The sequence below is a fragment of the Bipolaris victoriae genome (assembly GCF_000527765.1).
Source record: "Bipolaris victoriae FI3 unplaced genomic scaffold scaffold_24, whole genome shotgun sequence".
Lineage (NCBI taxonomy): Eukaryota > Fungi > Ascomycota > Dothideomycetes > Pleosporales > Pleosporaceae > Bipolaris > Bipolaris victoriae.
In genome coordinates this window covers 223,000-240,301 of record NW_014575368.1, presented here as the reverse complement: position 1 = coordinate 240,301, position 17,302 = coordinate 223,000, and the positions used below count along the sequence as shown (strand labels likewise).

At 51.5% G+C, this 17,302-nt stretch overlaps 8 protein-coding genes across 8 annotated transcripts; 5 read left to right on the top strand and 3 right to left on the bottom strand.

The window, feature by feature from the left end:
* Positions 1-534: 534 nt before the first annotated feature.
* On the top strand, positions 535-960 carry COCVIDRAFT_14288 (hypothetical protein; the record flags this gene model as incomplete). The annotated part of the gene is made up of 2 exons (XM_014703136.1): positions 535-596; positions 660-960. 2 exons carry the CDS (start codon positions 535-537, stop codon positions 958-960), a joined length of 363 nt encoding a protein of 120 aa, XP_014558622.1.
* Positions 961-1,538: 578 nt separating this feature from the next.
* COCVIDRAFT_14287 (hypothetical protein) lies at positions 1,539-2,605 on the top strand (the record flags this gene model as incomplete). Its single annotated transcript, XM_014703135.1, has 3 exons — positions 1,539-1,717; positions 2,023-2,449; positions 2,558-2,605. The coding sequence occupies 3 exons, from the start codon at positions 1,539-1,541 to the stop codon at positions 2,603-2,605; spliced, it is 654 nt and encodes a 217-aa protein (XP_014558621.1).
* Positions 2,606-3,688: 1,083 nt separating this feature from the next.
* COCVIDRAFT_24912 (hypothetical protein) lies at positions 3,689-4,194 on the top strand (the record flags this gene model as incomplete). Its single annotated transcript, XM_014703172.1, has 2 exons — positions 3,689-3,878; positions 4,022-4,194. 2 exons carry the CDS (start codon positions 3,689-3,691, stop codon positions 4,192-4,194), a joined length of 363 nt encoding a protein of 120 aa, XP_014558658.1.
* Positions 4,195-5,362: 1,168 nt separating this feature from the next.
* COCVIDRAFT_93807 (hypothetical protein) lies at positions 5,363-6,984 on the top strand (the record flags this gene model as incomplete). The annotated part of the gene is made up of 3 exons (XM_014703235.1): positions 5,363-5,812; positions 5,891-6,740; positions 6,806-6,984. The coding sequence occupies 3 exons, from the start codon at positions 5,363-5,365 to the stop codon at positions 6,982-6,984; spliced, it is 1,479 nt and encodes a 492-aa protein (XP_014558721.1).
* Positions 6,985-7,950: 966 nt separating this feature from the next.
* On the bottom strand, positions 7,951-8,890 carry COCVIDRAFT_93855 (hypothetical protein; the record flags this gene model as incomplete). Its single annotated transcript, XM_014703234.1, has 5 exons — positions 7,951-8,103; positions 8,167-8,301; positions 8,359-8,556; positions 8,665-8,692; positions 8,823-8,890. The coding sequence occupies 5 exons, from the start codon at positions 8,888-8,890 to the stop codon at positions 7,951-7,953; spliced, it is 582 nt and encodes a 193-aa protein (XP_014558720.1).
* A 113-nt stretch (positions 8,891-9,003) lies between these two features.
* On the bottom strand, positions 9,004-9,264 carry COCVIDRAFT_93772 (hypothetical protein; the record flags this gene model as incomplete). The annotated part of the gene is made up of 1 exon (XM_014703233.1): positions 9,004-9,264. A coding segment is annotated over one exon (261 nt), but the record flags the coding sequence as incomplete, so codon positions are not given.
* A 1,181-nt stretch (positions 9,265-10,445) lies between these two features.
* On the top strand, positions 10,446-13,787 carry COCVIDRAFT_14284 (hypothetical protein; the record flags this gene model as incomplete). The annotated part of the gene is made up of 1 exon (XM_014703134.1): positions 10,446-13,787. The coding sequence occupies one exon, from the start codon at positions 10,446-10,448 to the stop codon at positions 13,785-13,787; it is 3,342 nt and encodes a 1,113-aa protein (XP_014558620.1).
* A 478-nt stretch (positions 13,788-14,265) lies between these two features.
* Positions 14,266-17,068, bottom strand: COCVIDRAFT_36016 (hypothetical protein; the record flags this gene model as incomplete). The annotated part of the gene is made up of 4 exons (XM_014703232.1): positions 14,266-15,150; positions 15,205-16,617; positions 16,667-16,760; positions 16,824-17,068. The coding sequence occupies 4 exons, from the start codon at positions 17,066-17,068 to the stop codon at positions 14,266-14,268; spliced, it is 2,637 nt and encodes an 878-aa protein (XP_014558718.1).
* Positions 17,069-17,302: the final 234 nt, after the last annotated feature.

Genomic DNA, 17,302 nt, shown 5'->3' with positions numbered 1-17,302 from the left:
ACTTTATCTGAGTAGCGCGGTTTCGAGCAACCGGAGACAGGAATTAAATTAGATAGGATGCGTCACGCCTTTGAGTACACTGTCTTGTACAGCCTTGATAAAGGTGACGTCTATGAGCGTCTGCCGATTGCAATTCGCTAACCTGAAATCCAGATTTAATAATCGAAGATCAGAGCACAAAGTTAATAGAAGATTCTTCATCAAGAAGCGTATCATCCGAGAAAAAAAGGAGAATTCGTGAACATACCTGGTTCCATAGAATACTGAAGTTATATTCAGCAAGAGCTAAGTCTAAGTCCATTTGTGAGCATGACGGAAGGCTATCATCTGGTTGAGTCTCTTTAATTCGCGATATAAGGCCTCACGCAAAATCGGCCAACTCCCAGGGAAAGATCACGTTTAGGTGCCCATTGGTGGCATATAATCGTGAAAACCACTAACTCTCGTCTAGTTGGCGATGCTGCCCATCCTCACATCCCTTCCTCTGGTGCCAGAGGGGCACAAGCAACCGAGGACGGGGCGATTATCGCCGCAATGATAGATGTGACAGGAGTCGAGGACGTACCACTCGCTTTGAGGGCGACCGAAAAACTGCGGTAAGCAGAGCAGACCTTCCTTTCTCTTCCTCCTACGCGATAATCTTACAATGATATCTTCAGCTACGGCCGAACAAGTCCAACTCAACGTTTGGGTTGGGAAAACCGTCATCGCTGGCAACAGACAGATTGGGATGCAGTCAAGAGAAATCCGGAACTCCTGAGATTCCCTATGTCAGGATGGCTCTACGATGCTGATGCACGCCAATATGCTTATGGTAATGCCCAAGCGGCGATTGCTCACATCAAGACAAGGGCGCCTTTTACAAACACAAACGTTCCTGAAGGCCACGTGCATCAGGAATGGACAATGGATGAACTTGCCGCCTTATTGGGCTCCGGCAAACCCGAAGATGTCTTTTAACCTGATAATACGCTTGGACAGAGTCATAAGGCTGTGTAATTATACTCCAATACACTCTACTCAAGACTGGTATCATAGGGATATCCGACTGAGAAATATTATTCTATTCATTAATTAGATTCTTCCCTAAATCATTTTACTCGCTTTTGGGGACTTGAAAACATGATTATAGAAACGTTAACTGGTAAGTAAAGTAATATTTAGTATAGCCAATAGATAGGAATAAAATTATAGACAATTCAGAAACTAAAATCTCAACTCAATATCCCCGCCTTTTTCTATCCTAATTAGAAAGCCGAGGTTTAACACGATTAAACACCCTGGTAACGCTCTAACCCAAACTAGCCAGAGACGGTGCCAGAAAACGAATGAACTGAACCGGCCGTTAGTCCGTTCCGGAGTTATCCGTTCCCGAGATGCAGTGCCGTGAATTACTTTATAAAGTCTAATAAGAGGGGATGTCGAAGAATACTCGTGGGCCGAGATATAAAAGGCGTCTTACCGGAACAAATCTTCCAGGCCCTGCTCTGTGCAAAAATATCTCTGATCAGCATATTACACGCTCTATTGGATACAAAATGGAAAACGGTACCAATTCCAAAATAACGCAGTCACTTAACGGTCACGCTACAGATCCTATACTGCCGAACGATCCGACTATAGGGTACAAGCTTAACCACTCGATGATGAAGATTCGAGATCCTAAGCAGAGCATGGAGTTCTATACTAGCTTGATGGGTATGAGACAGGTTTTCTCGTAAGTCATAGCTAGTGCGTGACCCCTAGCCTTTCGTCAATATTTCATATACTTGTTTGTTTTCCCTTGTTTGGGCCTCTTGTTATAAGGTATATCTCCCTGCCGCTCTTCCGTTGAATAAATTATGAGGGGTCACAACACGAAAAGAGGCAATTGGGAACTTGATGGTCTATCGAGTAAAGGCGGTTAAATGTTGCTTGCATGCAGCCCATGAGATCACCTGTAGAGGAAACAATATTATCCAAGAGACCGTACCTCGGGTCTCGCTACAACAGCCACGTTCAAGGACTTACCCCTCTCTATAGAGTAAACGCCGGCATTTTCACAATCTACTACCTCGCCTACCCAGAGACTGACGAGCATCGCGCCGACCCAGCAAAGTTCGCCATTGATACCACCGCCAAACTCACTAGTACGCTTGGTCTCTTAGAACTGCTCCATATCCACGGCTCCGAGAAGCATGAGCCCGGGTTTTATGCCACGGGTATTACACCGCCAAATTTAGGTTTTGGACATCTCGGCTTCACTGTGCCGAATGTGCAGCAGGCGGTAGCGAGGCTCAGAGCACATGGCGTTCCGATCTTGAAGGATGCTGGGTCGTGTGATACGTCTCTCCTGGTCACTGACTGGGAGAAACAACGTGGAGTAGGTGTTTCAGCCAATGGAACGGATGGAAAGCTCCACCCCGACCATGCAGGGATACTAGAGCAGGTCGCGTTTGTTCAAGATCCGGTGAGTCTGAATATGCCTCCGAGTCTGAGTGAAACTCGACTCACCTTTCTGAAATCCATGATGAGTCAGGTCTTTTGGAGTTCATGAGCTAATTTATTCGTACGTTAGGATGGTTATCTTATCGAACTAGTGCCACAAACTCTGGCCCTTGGGTAGGACGTAGGGACACGAGGGTCGTCATCTATTTTATGATAATCCAATTAACTCCCATTTGACACTGCATGTTATCTATCCGACCAGGAGCGCCATCGACGGAGAAAGATTGTGAGGAGAAGTAAAACGGACACTTGCAGCAGATGATCAGATTTGTAATCAGTTGTGAAACATGCTACATGACAGAGACCTACTACAGAATCGCCATTGTTGATCATCGTTCCAACAGACTACTAAACCTGGAGCTACGACTCATGAGTCTGTAATGATATTTGCACATAGCTGGGTCCAAAATTGTTCGGCTTCTCATCTTGGGCATTTCTATACATAAGGAAGACCCATTTTTCAGGTAGGTAGATGCTACACTACACTACCTAACTTTTGACTATGAACACGGTTCAGTGCTTGTATAGCTGCGGTCAAGATGTTCTGCCTCGAAGAAGATTCCGAGTCGACAACGGCCTAGACGTCGGCTTGATTGTACCGCTGACAGTGCATACCTTACAGGGGTGCCTATGTTTATATAAACATGGTATGAAGTTCAGAGAGATAGTTTACTACTTCGGATATCGTTTACATTTACTGTCGTCATGATCATCGTGCGCATATCTCTTTTCCTTGTAGAAAAACCTTATAACTGATACGAAAAGGACCACGAAAACTAATGTATTCCATATGCCATACCATTCTAAACTACTTTGTATGTTACGAATGAGCTTGGCGTAGTTATTGAGTGGGACATAGAGCGGTTCTCTATACTTTGCACGAATTGGGTTGCTCCGGATCCCGGAAGAGACATACTTCCCGAACACCCGAATGGATTAGGGGATCCCACATTCGCGGCCCCCACACGCTGCAATTCGTTACTACAGTATATTTCGCTTCCGAAAAGATTTCAAAGGCGAACTAACTTATTTAATCCGGACTGATACATTGGTGCGGCGGGATCCGGGACCAGGCTCATTTATGAAGGACCATCCACCGGCTGTCACTTACTCATGAAATGCAAGAATCGAATCTTGCGAAGCTGCAAAGCTGCGGAGAAGATTGTTTTCTATCTCGCAATCATCTCAAGAGAAGAAGAATATGGGCAGCAACACCAAAGACACAGTCTGGCCGGACCACCCCGTCCCAGACAGCGTCAAGAAACTGATTGATCGATTCTTCAGCTTGCTGGACACCCAGGATTCTAACGTAGGGAATATCCTTGCCGACGAAATCTTTGCATCCGATGGCCGTGGACAACTCGGTGGCCATGTATTCGCGGGGACTGAAGGTACGTACGAGTCTAATAACTTGGAGCCATGCGACGTGACTCGTGTGTTTATGTCCGTCAATGGCGGTGCATACTCTGCAGACGAAACAATCGTTGCATAACCTCTACCATCTTCTTGGCTAACTCTAATCCTTGCAACAAAGAAATCTGCAAAAGCAGGGACAACGCCTGGGCCACGCTCAACGCACGAAAACATGTCTTGAGAGTGTACTCATCCAAGGCAGACGCAAGCGACCTGCTCTTCATTGCCATAGTCGCGATGGATCTCAAAAACGGTGAACATGTCGAAGGTATAGAGTATATTATCCTCATCTGAATATCGAGTAACTCATCAAAGATGCGTCTTCATTCAATAATATATTTCATGCAATTCTGCACAGGATACCAGCCAAAGCACTACACCTTATCAGCAGATCACGTGGCAAATAGATAGTATGGATATGCCAAGCATCAGATACGAGAGAAACCCATTCTATGCCCTAGCCTACCTTGTCACAGATCCAGCCTAGTGCAGTAATGTCAGCATCTACGCACATATTGAGCCCCCAGCAGCTGAACACTAAAGTATGCACCGAGTAGTAGTACATAGAGCTCTTGCGCACCACCATTGGTTGCATGCAAAGCAGTGGAACTGGGCCTGTTTCAAGCCGTTCGTTCCGGCGTCTTGGTAGTAAGCCCTTCGCCCCCCCAAAGGTCCAGGGGTAAACCCCACACCCACATCCACCCAAAGCTCACACATGGGTTTCCCGCAACCGACCTTTTGGCATTTTGGGGGCCGGAAACGTCATTTGACGGGGCTACCGAGAGAGGGAGGCTGTGCTTACGACCGCCCCGATCACCCCTCCCTGCTCCCCGAAGGGGAAGGTGTCGTCTTTTAGTTTCTTACTTCCCTTCTCTTTCTTCCCACACGTCCTTTATTTTTGGTCAGCGTCGCTCGGCCATTTCGCTCGGTCCCGTACTTTTGTTAATTCTTCCACTGTGAGGATTTTTTTCTTGTTTTTCTTGGGAGAGGAAGATCTTTTGCTGCAGCTCAAAGGGGGCCGACAACGCTGGTGGGGATACAGGTATAACTCGCGAACCCTAGTTCTCTTGTTCAGCTCGCTCTCAGCTCCCAGCCTTACACAACAGCCTCGACGAAATCTCAGCCTGATGGATTAGAAATTGTCTTGTGTAGCAATTCCGGGTATTTTTCATTTAACTTTTTCATCTTCTGCGCCTTTTGAAGGTCTCTTCTTTTTATTTGTTTCTCCCCGGGCTTTCGTTTGGGCTCCCTGGGATTCACGCGTAACACGGTTGACAAGACGCGTCGGGCTCAAGTGTATAATTCGCTGGATCGACAAACAGATTGAGTACAGGATTCTTGCGCTTCAAGGAAAGACGCGACAGTACAGAACCGAACAAAAAAACAAAAAACAGCCCGGTGGTGGTTAGAGAAGTGGTGTTTAAGATACCTGTACAAACAACAAATATACGCATAAGAAACCATGCACACAGCACTACCGACATGGCTCGCTCTGTCAGCAGCAATAATACCTAGCGCAACGGCGTTTTACCCATACCATTACGACGGCAGTAGCACTTCCTCGTCGCCGTCCCTACGGTCACCACGGCTCTCTCGATCCTCAAAGGAAACCACCGCACGCGGCGTCACGCTTCCTCTGCGCCGAATCGCTACGAGCCTACACTCCCGACAGAGTAACGTGTACAACATAGTCAACTCGAAGGACCCGAGCCAAGAAAAGAGCGTGGCCATTGACCAAGATGGCAAGGATCTCAGCTACATGGTCGCCGTGACCTTTGGCGACAGCAAGGAGGAATACCACATGCTGCTCGATTCCGCAGCGAGCAACACCTGGGTCATGAGCCAAGACTGCAAAAGTGAAGCATGTAAAACACATACTTTGTTCGGCAAGGGCGATTCCAGCACACTCAAGGTACGTTATTCCTACCTTCTCTGTCGAGAGAAGGCATTTGCAATGAAAACAACGCAAAATTAACACACTACACCCCAGTCCGACACCAAACAATTCAGCATAACCTACGGCACCGGCTCCTCCAGCGGCACCCTCGCCTCAGACACAATCCACATCGGCACCTCTCTCTCCTCGCCCCTAACCTTCGGGCTTGCCACCAACGTCTCAGACGAATTCCGCGCCTACCCCATGGATGGCATCCTAGGCATCGGCCGCGGCGGCGCAGCTAGCGACGGCGAAATCGCCGCCCCCCAAATCATGGACGTCCTCACCTCGAACCGCGTCATCGCCGCAAAACTCTACGGCATCCACCTGAGCCGCGCAAAAGACGGACTGCAAGACGGCGCGCTGGACATTGGCCACATCGACGAGACCCGATTCTCAGGCGACCTGAACTACCTCGACTGCGTAGAAAACGACACAGGGTTCTGGGAAATCCCACTACAAGGCGCGAGCGTAGACGGCAAAGACGCTCTTTCTTCTGCTCCCGGTAACGCAGGCAGATTGGCAATCATGGATACGGGGACTTCGTTCATCCTCATCCCAGAGTCAGATGCACAGGCTATTCACTCGGCTGTCAAAGATCATACGCAGAACGGTGAAACGTTTTTTGTCCCCTGCGATACGAAGGCGCAGCTAGCTTTCTCGTTTAACAACGTTGCGTATAATATTTCGACTGCGGATTGGATTGGGGAGAAAGTAGAGGGCCAGGGCGGATTGTGCAGGAGCAATATCATTGGTAGACAGACGTTCAAGGCGAATCAGTGGTTGGTGGGCGATGTGTTTTTAAAGAATGTGTATTCGGTGTTTGATTTTGAGAAGGAGAGGGTTGGGTTGGGGGTCAAGGGTGAGGAGAAGGAGGTTGAGTCGCAGAGTGCGACGTCTTCTGGTATGTTCTGTTCCTTCTTACCTATTCCAGTCGAGTATCTGGCTAACTTGATATCGTCATTCTAGGCGCACAGTCTTCAGTCTCCCAAACGGCTTCCGGTAGTGCGGCGGCACCCACTTCGTCTGCTATGGCGGACAACGTGTCCCAGGGTCAGCAGGGCAGCAGCAGTGCTGCGGGCCACTTTTCGTCATCATCAGCCCTAGTGTCCGTGGTAGCGCTTGCTGTGATTTCATTGTTCATATAAAGTAACTTTTTTTCTTATGGAGGGGCGTTTTTCACGGTGTACTATACAATGGAGATAACACACGAGGGTGGGTACATATCTGTACATATATGCATATATTTATCGAGATGAATACGGGAAAAAAAATGGCAAAAGCCGTTGCACTGTACTGCTCTGGATAGTATCGGGGCCGCTGTCATTTGTGCTGTGGCTGCTGCTGTCACTGTCACTACTGTCACTACTGTCACTTGTCATAGCCTCGTGACTGTACTAGCGCTAGTAAATGCCCATGCCAAGTTAATGCTATATGCCCATGCACATGCTCATGCTCGTGTCAATGCAATACGCCGCGTTTCAGCATCAGCATACTGCATGAAGTGAGTATAGTGGCGTGTGTTATATAAAAAAGAACACAAATACCATGGATCCAGGTTGACATGTACTACTGCCATTTCCTAGAGTGAGGCGAAGCAAATCATCGAGAGAAGGACAGTGAATAGTGGTGCGTAGTCATCATCATCATCATCATCATCACATGTACTACGTTCAGAGGGTCAAAAGAAAGGGGCAAAGCTGCCAGAGTGACACACGGGAGTAGAGAGCAAAAAAAGCACCGATTATTAGAAAAATCCTACCATTTGCTCAATCTCGATTCCACACGCTCGGAGAAGATAACCCCCATCATGAACTACCCCAAGATGATGTACGGTCCAAACACACAAAAGATCCAGCACAGTAAACGCCTCGTGTAGGTGCCATGAGAGAGATAGAGAGAGAAAGAGAGAGAGAGAGATGGGCCGGGAGCAGTTCGTCGAGAGTCGACTCGTCTGCAAACGTCGGCCGGCCATGTTTTTCCACGTCTTGCCCTCTTTCTCGGATAGACGACTATTACACACCCAATAGTCGCGACAGTTATTGTTGCTTGTCGACGCTCAACAAAGGCGCGGTTGGGGGGTGGTTAGACCACCTTTGTGCGGTATGCCGCGCTTACAAGATCAAGCACTTCTTGGTCTTCTTCTCTTTCCTGGTCAACAGAGCAGCGCGGGTGGCATGCTCGAACACTTCCCTGACACCCTCGTTTGTCTTGGCTGAGCACTCGAGGTACTTCTGGGCGCCAATCTTCTTGCGGACATCCTCGGCCTTGGGGGAGCTTGTTAGTCATGGTTTCATCATTTAGTGAGGCGGGTGGCGTAGGCTACTGACCTGCTCGGGTGTGACGGGCTTCTGCGAGGTCTTGTGCAGCTCCTCAATCGTCTTCTGGTCAAAGCGCAAGTCCTTCTTGCATCCAACGAGGATGATGGGAAGCCCCTGGCAGAAGTGCAGGACCTCGGAGATCCACTGTGGTAGTTGTTAGTTTAACAGGAGACACGTGCAGGGCACGGCAGGGCGACGTACCTTTTCCTGGACGTTGTCGAGAGAATCAGGCGAGTCGACGGCGAAGCAGATGAGGATGACGTGCGAGTCGGGGTAGGAGAGAGGGCGGAGACGGTCGTAATCTTCCTGGCCAGCAGTATCCCAAAGGGCAAGCTCTACGTGCTTGCCGTCCACCTCGACATCGGCGACATAGTTTTCGAAAACAGTGGGGACGTAGACCTGCAGGTAGCGTGTCAGTGGATGGGGATGGGGCGGCGGTAATGGGTGATGGGAGTTGTGGATGGCGAGCTAGGCTGACGCGGCTCAGGGATGCGGTGGAGTACTGACCTCGGGGAAAGTGCCCTTTGAGAAGACGCTGTTTGGAGCGAGGTTAGCAAGAGAACATCAGAGTCGAGCAGCAGCAGCGGCAGGTGGAGCGGTGGGTTGGATGATGGGTGTAGAGTGGTGGTGATAGTCGTAGTAGTTGTAGTTGGGGGAGCACGTACATGAGCAGACACGTCTTTCCACAGGCGCCGTCACCGACAATAACAAGCTTTCGTCGAATCTCGGCCATGGTGTCGCGTGTGATGTAGGCGGTGTCGTGGAAGGAGATCTGTAGGCAAGGAGGTGAGTGTGTGGATGAAGGACAGGCGGTGATTGAAGTTGGACAACAGCGGCTTCAGGGTGTTATGGCTGGCGGGCACCATGACCGCAACGGGGGTCGTGCTGCAACGACTGCGGCTGAGCTGCGACCTGCGCCACGCCCACGGTGCTGTGATTACGGGCTAGGGGCGCAGTCATGGGGGAGGGACGTGGCTCGTACCTGGACAGAGGCAGCTGGGCAGAGGCAGCAGCAGTGGTGGTGGAGTTGTTCTGGGGGGAGGGGGAAAGGGTGGTAGCAGTAGTGGTGGTAGTGGTTGGTGGTGTTGCAGAAGAGAGAGGAGACGGCGCGATTAGCTATCTGCATCGCCGGCCCTGCTGCTAAACCCACCGCGTCCTCCACGGCCGTCGTCACATGACCTCCAAACACTCACACTCACACACACACACACGGTCTGTTGTCCGCCGGGCCGGGCTTGCATGCATTTGATGCTGCTTCTTCAATGCACGCCCACGCACATGCACACACACTCTCTCACACTCCGAGATACGCACACACGCAAACACGCTCCCTCACAGATTGCCAGACGGACACGTACGCCCAGCAACAACAAAGGGCTCTTTGCACGGCCAGGGCTGCAGCAGTGGGTTTCAGCCTGCATCCCCAACACAGATAGCCTGCCCGTCTCCTAGCGAACGGCCAAGCGCGAACGGGGGCGTTTGGCCGCCCCATGCATGCTGCCCCAGCCTACTACGTATGTGTGAATATCTATGACCTTTTGCACATGCACGGTACATAGCTAGACATAGACACATACATACGTGGATAGACATGCACATAAGACATGCGCACAAAGATGCACGCAGTACAGTGCATGGCTCATCTATGAAAGCATACCGTCTTGTTCATGGACGTGCAGGCCCGCAATGACCCAAGTGACGTAGTACACTGTCGCGCATCCGGGCTGCAACACACAGGCACATGTGCTGTCATCACCCTGGCTGCTCATGTCCTTTGTGCCGTGTGTCGTCGGGGTGTTGGCAGCATGTAGAACTAAGTGTACGGATTATGAATAGTAGCTCAGCATGGATGGATGCGGCCTGCTCCCTATCAGTTACTGCTACATACTAGCCAGCATTTCGTCGCGCTTCGTCGGGCTTCCAAGGGCACTAGGCACGTGAGTTGGCGACGCAGGCGGCTGCAGGGCCGGTGGCGGGGCAGCCTAGACATCCACGACCCATCCATCCACCTGTTGCTACTGCTACTGCTACTGCTATTTACTCACCCTTACTACTCCTAATACACAGGCGCTGCATACTACTACATAGCAGCTAGCTTTATTATTTCCGCATCCATGTACTACTAAATGCATCACGGCCGCCATCACCACGCCTCGCCCTTCACTTTGCTCCACGTCTTGTTGCTCCATCCGCTCTAGTCGACGTCCTGCCGACCTGGCCGACGCTCGCTGTTGCCGACGCCCGCATTCGCTGCCAAAAGGCCTCTGCCGCCCGCTACTGCCATCACCATGGCCGACCAAGATCCCAACCAACAAAACCAGCCCGGCCATGACGATACTCCCATGCCAGATGCTGCGCCTGCAGCAGCGCCCGCCCCAGCGCCTGCCCCCGATGCCATGTCTGATGCTGACAAAGTGAGCTCACCCACCACTCGCCCACCAAAGAGATCCGCTGACGCAAACATCTCTCAGATCCGTGCAAAGCGTCTTGCAAAGCTCGGTGGTCCCCCTCCGCAGTCGTCTTCAACACCCTCCGAAGCCGCCTCGTCCGCCGCTCCATCACCCAAGCCTACACAATCGCAGCCACCACCGCCCAAGCCCAAAGCCCAAAGCCAAAATCCTTTCTCACAACTAGGTGTCAAACCCAATGCGCCTCCCAAGAACCCAATCACCATCAAGCCTGCACAGTCTTCGAGCAGTGCCTCAGCCTCCTCGCCTGCCACAAAGGCCCAGGAAATGAGCATAGAAGCATGGGAGGATAGAACACTTGGCAACATTTTCCGCATAACGTTGGACGAGTCCCATGCCCGGGATTCGCATGGGAACAAGCTCTTCTATGTTGCTGGAGCAAAGAGTGATCTCGAGGATGAGGGCCGCCCGCTTCGCTTTACCACCGACATGCTCGACTCGGTCATATTAGAGGCGGCATCTAGTCACGCCCATGGCACAGCATTAGACTATCTGCTCGGCTGCTGGAAGCGCGTCACTAGAGTCCTCAAGACGTTGACCAACAAGACTGGCCCCAGGTTTGAGGTTGTCAAGGAAGCTCGGCGACTGTGCTTCAGTTATTGCATATTCGCTTTCACTATGCCAGACATGTTTGGTGAAGACGCCCCTGCTGAGAATGCAATGGCAGATCGCCTACTGCTTGGTCCTGACGATGAACGCGGCATTTGTTACGAGTTTCTTACTGAAGCCAGTCAGCGCATAGCCGAAGACGATTCTATAAAAGAGGCGCTTGTGGGCGGCATGGAACATGTGAGCCGCCGTCTTGCTTCGGTCTCAATGAATGGTGATTACAGACAACACATGTTAATCTTGCGGATATTCGTTCGTTTCCCACCACTTGTCGCTGCCCTCGCACAGTCCGAGACCTTCTTGCCCGCCGACATTGAGCCCCAGCATATTGAAACCCACAGCTTCCTCGGTCCCTTTTTCCGCCTGTCTCCTATGCAACCCGAGGTGGCCATGAACTACTTCTCGGGATCAGCAGCTATTGACAAAGGCCTTGTTGCAAATGCCCAGCGCGCGGTCCGCATGACTCTACAGACCCACCAAGAGGAATTATTCGACATCACCAACACCTTCATCAAGAACAGGGAGTCTCGCGAAAAGATGCTCGATTGGCTAGCACTCACAGTCAACAAGAACCACAAGCGGCGTGCCATGCAGGTCGATAGGAAGACCGTCTCTTCTGATGGCTTCATGGTCAACGTCACAGTCATTCTCGATCGCCTTTGCGAGCCTTTCATGGACGCCACCTTCTCCAAGATCGATCGTATTGATATCGACTATCTGCGGCGCTCACCCCGTGTCGATATCCAGGACGAAACCAAGATCAACGCTGATCAAAAAACTTCGGATGACTTTTACAGCACCAAAGCCTCGGGCACCAACAACTTCATCAGCGAAGTCTTTTTCCTGACTGTCGCAGCACACCACTATGGCCTTGAAGCGGCAAACTCTAAGCTAAGTTCGCTGCAAAAGGACGTCAAATGGCTGGAGAAGGAGCTGGCTAAACTTGAACCCGAACGACCAAAGTACATGACAAACCCCGCACAGCTTGCCCTCTTCGACAACCACATTAAGAAGGTCAAGGAGCAGATTGAGCGGGGCAAGTGCAGCATACTGGCTATCCAGGGTGTTTTGCTTGACGAGACCACACAGGCTCGGTCGATGCAACTGATGCGTTATGTCATTGTCTGGCTTCTACGACTTGCTAACCCTGGGACATCATTTCCCAAGACGGAACTACAGCTGCCTCTTCCCAAGGAGCAGCCAGTACAATTCAAGTGTCTTCCAGAGTACTTTGTCGAGGACATTGTTGGAAACTTCAAGTTCATCACCCGCTACATGCCTCACATCATCACAACCACCCAATGCGAGGAGCTTGTTAAGATTTGCATTGCCTTTTTACGCAGTTCCGAATACATCAAGAACCCGTACCTGAAGTCTGGACTGGTTACCATTCTGTTCCACGGAGTATGGGCAATTCCGGGGAGATCAAAGGGCGTACTGGGAGATACGCTATTTGCGCACGATTTCGCTATGAAGCACCTGTTACATGCGCTTATGAAGTTCTACATTGAGTGCGAAAGCACCGGAACCCATACACAATTCTTCGACAAATTTAATATCCGGTATGAGATTTTCCAGGTCATCAAGTGCATTTGGCCCAATCCCATTTATCGTGAGCATCTCGCCACCGAAGCCCGCGTCAACTTGGACTTCTTCGTCCAATTTGTCAACTTGCTTCTGAACGATGTCACGTTCGTCTTGGACGAATCATTCAGCGCCTTCAAGGAGATTCACGATCTTTCAAAAGAGTTGAAGAATGCTCCAGCCGACATGGATCAAACAGCGCGTCAGGAACAAGAGGAGAAGCTGTCATCCGCACAAGGCAAGGCCAAGAGCTACATGCAACTTACCAATGAGACTGTTGCCATGTTGAAGCTCTTTACCGAGACGCTAGCGGATTCGTTTACCAAGAAGGAAATCGTTGTGCGACTAGCACACATGTTGGACTACAACTTGGAGGCTCTCGTGGGTCCCAAGAAGTCCCAGCTCAAGGTTGAGAATCCCGAGGAATACGGGTGGAACCCACGCAATATGCTTGCAGAGCTCACTGATGTCTATCTCAATCTACAGGGTAAACAGTCCTTCATTGATGCCGTCGCCACGGACGGACGATCTTACCGCGCAGAGTATTGGGATGAAGCCTACAAGATCCTACAGCGCTTCAAGCTCAAGTCGCCCGAGCAAATGGAGCAGTGGCAGAAAATGGCCGCCGATATTAAGGCAGCCAAGGATCAGGCCGATATGGTCGAGGCTGACCTCGGAGATATCCCCGAAAACTACGAGGATCCCCTGATGGCATCGCTCATGGAGGACCCTGTCATCCTTCCGATCAGCAAGCAGGTGGTCGATCGCAGCACCATCCAGTCTCATCTTCTCAGTGACCCGCATGACCCATTTAATCGTACGCCCCTAAAGATTGAAGACGTAATTCCAAACGATGCACTTCGCGAGGAGATTCAGGCCTGGAAGCAGAACCGTCTTGCCCAAAAGATGGCGGAGCGCAATGCTGGCGCGGCTGCATCAGCGGGTAATGAGGCTATGGATACTTCGTAGTTCCCTTTGGCGGTTTTTCTATGCATTTTGAGAGAGAGACAAGGCAGGGAAATTTACACGGGTCATCGAATAGCATGATGCTAGGGTATAGTCGTTTTATTAGGGGCGTTCAGGATGCCCGCATCTGATGGTCGTTTTTGGGAAAGGTGTGGGACTTGGGGGATCCCCCACCAGTGCGTCTTTAGACAAATGTACATGCATGCTGCGTCTCGTTATCCTTGGGAGGACCTCAATAAACATTTGGTATTGGGCTGGGTGGAACATATGAGATTCCAATGGTGGATCTTACTTCTCCCTTACCCACCACCATCAATTGAATCTCAATCAATTTCTCTTCACAACCTTTGTTTGCACATGTATCATAGACTTATACCCCCCCCCTACCAACTCTTATTTCCTGAAGAACGATTATCACATTACGATCAACGCAATAACGTCTATTAAACATATATATATATATATACACACACCTTCCTCGTCATCTATTCAAACTCAACAAATCCTCCACATACCTCCTTGCATCAATCCCAATTCCCTCGGCCAACCCTTTGGGCCCCCACCCCGCCGCCGCCCCTCCCATCCGCTGACTCTGTGCACTCCCATTCCCACCGCCCATACCCAACCCGCTCCACACGCCGCTCCCAAAACGGCTTCCAGTACTCTTATGTCCATGCTGCGTTCCCGGATCCGAATCTCTCGCGCGGCGAACAAGAAATGCTTCGCGTAGATCTTGTGTATTGAATGGCGCGGAGGTTGCTTCTATCGGGGTTGATGCTCTACATCCCTCCTGCTCCACCCCACCTTCACTTTCATGATCCGATTGTTGATGTTGCTGCTCCCTATACTCGCGGTAGTTCAAGTCCGATTCCTGCGGCTCGACATGCGAGGGTGGGAGACGCATCCAGACGACCCACCAGCCGCGGTTCGTCTTGCACGTTCTTTCTATTTCACTCAGATTCCTCCGCGTCGATGCTACCGTCGCGAGCATCTGAGAATGCACATTCAGCGCATCCAACCTGCTCCAGCCCGCCTGCTTGCCCGCCAGACCCTCCGCCAAGAGGGTCCCCGGATCCGGGATATTAGGCAGGCTAGAATGCACGGTCAAGGTACGAGGATCGAAGACGAGGTCGTAGATTGGTTGGGTGTTTGGGCCAGCGGAGGGACCAGAGCCGCCGGTCGAGGCTTCGGTTGTGTAGTGGGAAGATACTGCTTGGAGGCGTTGGGCGACGTTTGTGGGGCTTGTGGATTTGTCGAGGGAGCGATGCAGGGGAGAGAAGAAGTTGTGGATGTCGCGGTAGAAGGAGGCGACGCCGAGGGAGTGAGTGCGGTGTTCGAAGAGGAAGACGTAGATGAAGGGGCGGTGCTAAAATGGTTGTTAGGGGTTTGTTGGAGATGGGAGAGTGGGGGTTAGACTTACTATGTAGACGACTGGCCGAAGCCGAGAGAGTTTGGTTGAGGTTGGTGGGGGTATGTTCATTATTCGTTCGTATGGTGGTGTCTCGTCGGATTCGACGTCGGGTGAACTCGACGAGACGTCTCTGCGGTCGACCTCGACATGTATAGTTCGTAGTGGTATTCGGTTGTTCCAGTTACCTTCGTCGTTCTCGTCGTCGACATCCAAGTCTTGTAGGTCGCCTTTGAGTCCCACGAGGAAATATCCGTTGTTCTCCAGTCGTATTTGTTGCTTTGCCCTCTCTTCTACATGGTCTACGTCTGGTGCTGGTTCAACATATCGCATGGCTTCTGGTGAAGGGCTTCGTTTCCGTACAGGTGCTGGTTCAGGCGCTGGAGCGGGCTCTGGTACTGGAGTAGAAGGTTGGGGGCTATCCGTTGCCTTCTTTCCACCCCACGCTGTGCCGTAACCAAGAGTCATGTACCTCGTCCACGTCTCGGTATCACCCAGAGACGCTAACATGGACTTGGACTCGGGTGCTGGTGAATTTTGCTCAGGCTTCTTGCTGTCGACCGCAGCAGCAGCTTTGTCAAGAGAGCTCTCGGCCGCTCTGACTATGGGTGGAGGAATGCCCAGGGGTAGGGCTGAGTTCGGATTTGATGTAGCAAGGCGTGGTCTTTCAGGTCGTGTAGGACGAAGTGAGTCTGGCGTTGGTTCCTCTGATTCGAGTGCAGTCCTTGGATTCCTTCTCCGTCGCTTCTTTCGATCGGAAGCTGGGTTATCACGCACACCATAGGCGTACTCGCCATAACAGTAGATGCTTTCTACCCAGTGCGACAAGTCTCGCAGCGATTTCCGGCTCACTGCCCCCAGACCTGAAAAGACAACACCGTCTGCAGCCTGAGCGGTCCTCCCGACTCCAACCCATGGGTCCAGTTCAGAATCGTCGAGCGTCCGAGGGTCCGTGGATGTTTTGGCTTGCTGCAATGGCGATACTTCTCCGAAACGAGATACCATGACATCAACTAGACCCGGTGTCCTGCGGGAAAAGTCCTCCAAGACGTCGCGCTCGCTGCTGCCCCACTCNTCTTCGCCCACGCCCATGCCCAATTCTCCGCCTGCTGCCAGCTTCATGCCGCCAAATATATCCACAGCGGGGCTCCCATGGAGGAGTACATCCCAATTAGACGCAAACCGTGACCAATACTTGTCGAGAATGCTGCAGAACTTGGTGCGGCCATGCTTGGCAAACATGCCCTCGAGCGTCAAGCCATGATGCAGCAGGAAGATGAGTTGAGCGCGGACGAGTTGCTGGATGAGGAGCGCCGGCGGGCTGACTTCGCGCGAAGAGTATTCGATTACGGGCTCTGTAGTGTCGGTGCTGGAGTCTTTTCGGGTGAGGCCAGAGGCAGCGGGCAGCTGAGTGAGATCGATAGACTGGAGTCATGTTAGTCGGCGGCAGTCACCTGTATGAGAATGTGCATACAGCCAATATCCACCACCCATTTTCCAGCTCGTGAAGAACAATGCGCGACTTTTCTGTTTCGACCGTGTCGACCGCCTCGCCATTGGAGAAACTCCTGTCGCCGGGTTAGTGCCAGCGCATACAAAGCGAAGCGGCGGTGCAGTATCATGCGCCCTACTTTGCAAATCCCACCATGCCCTGTGCTAGGCCGACCTGGCGCAGCTTTTCATTCTCCTGGTCGCGCAGGTCCTGCTCTTGCTGCGCGTCTCCATTTCTGAGCTTGGCGCGTGTCTTTGCGGCTTTGGAGTAGTAGAAGACAATTTGCTGGTCAAATGTTTCGTCTGATGTTCCCAGCGAGGGGTTGTAGATGGCCAAAAACGACAGCTGGGCCGGAATGACCTTGGGCACCGCCGTGGACGACATTCGTGTATGCGCCGATGGGGGCCAGTCGCGAGGCGCGTTGACTAGGCTGTCGTGGTGGCAGGAGGGTGTTGCGTCACGGTTGCATATATGTACGTAGGTACGCAGGAATGTACATACGTAGGTGTACCCTGTCAGCCACCCGCCAACGGTCGCCCGACACTATTTGTAGATGGGCCATGACCAGCAGAGGGCGATATGACGCCGAACCATATAAGGAGCCAAGGACATGGCCGA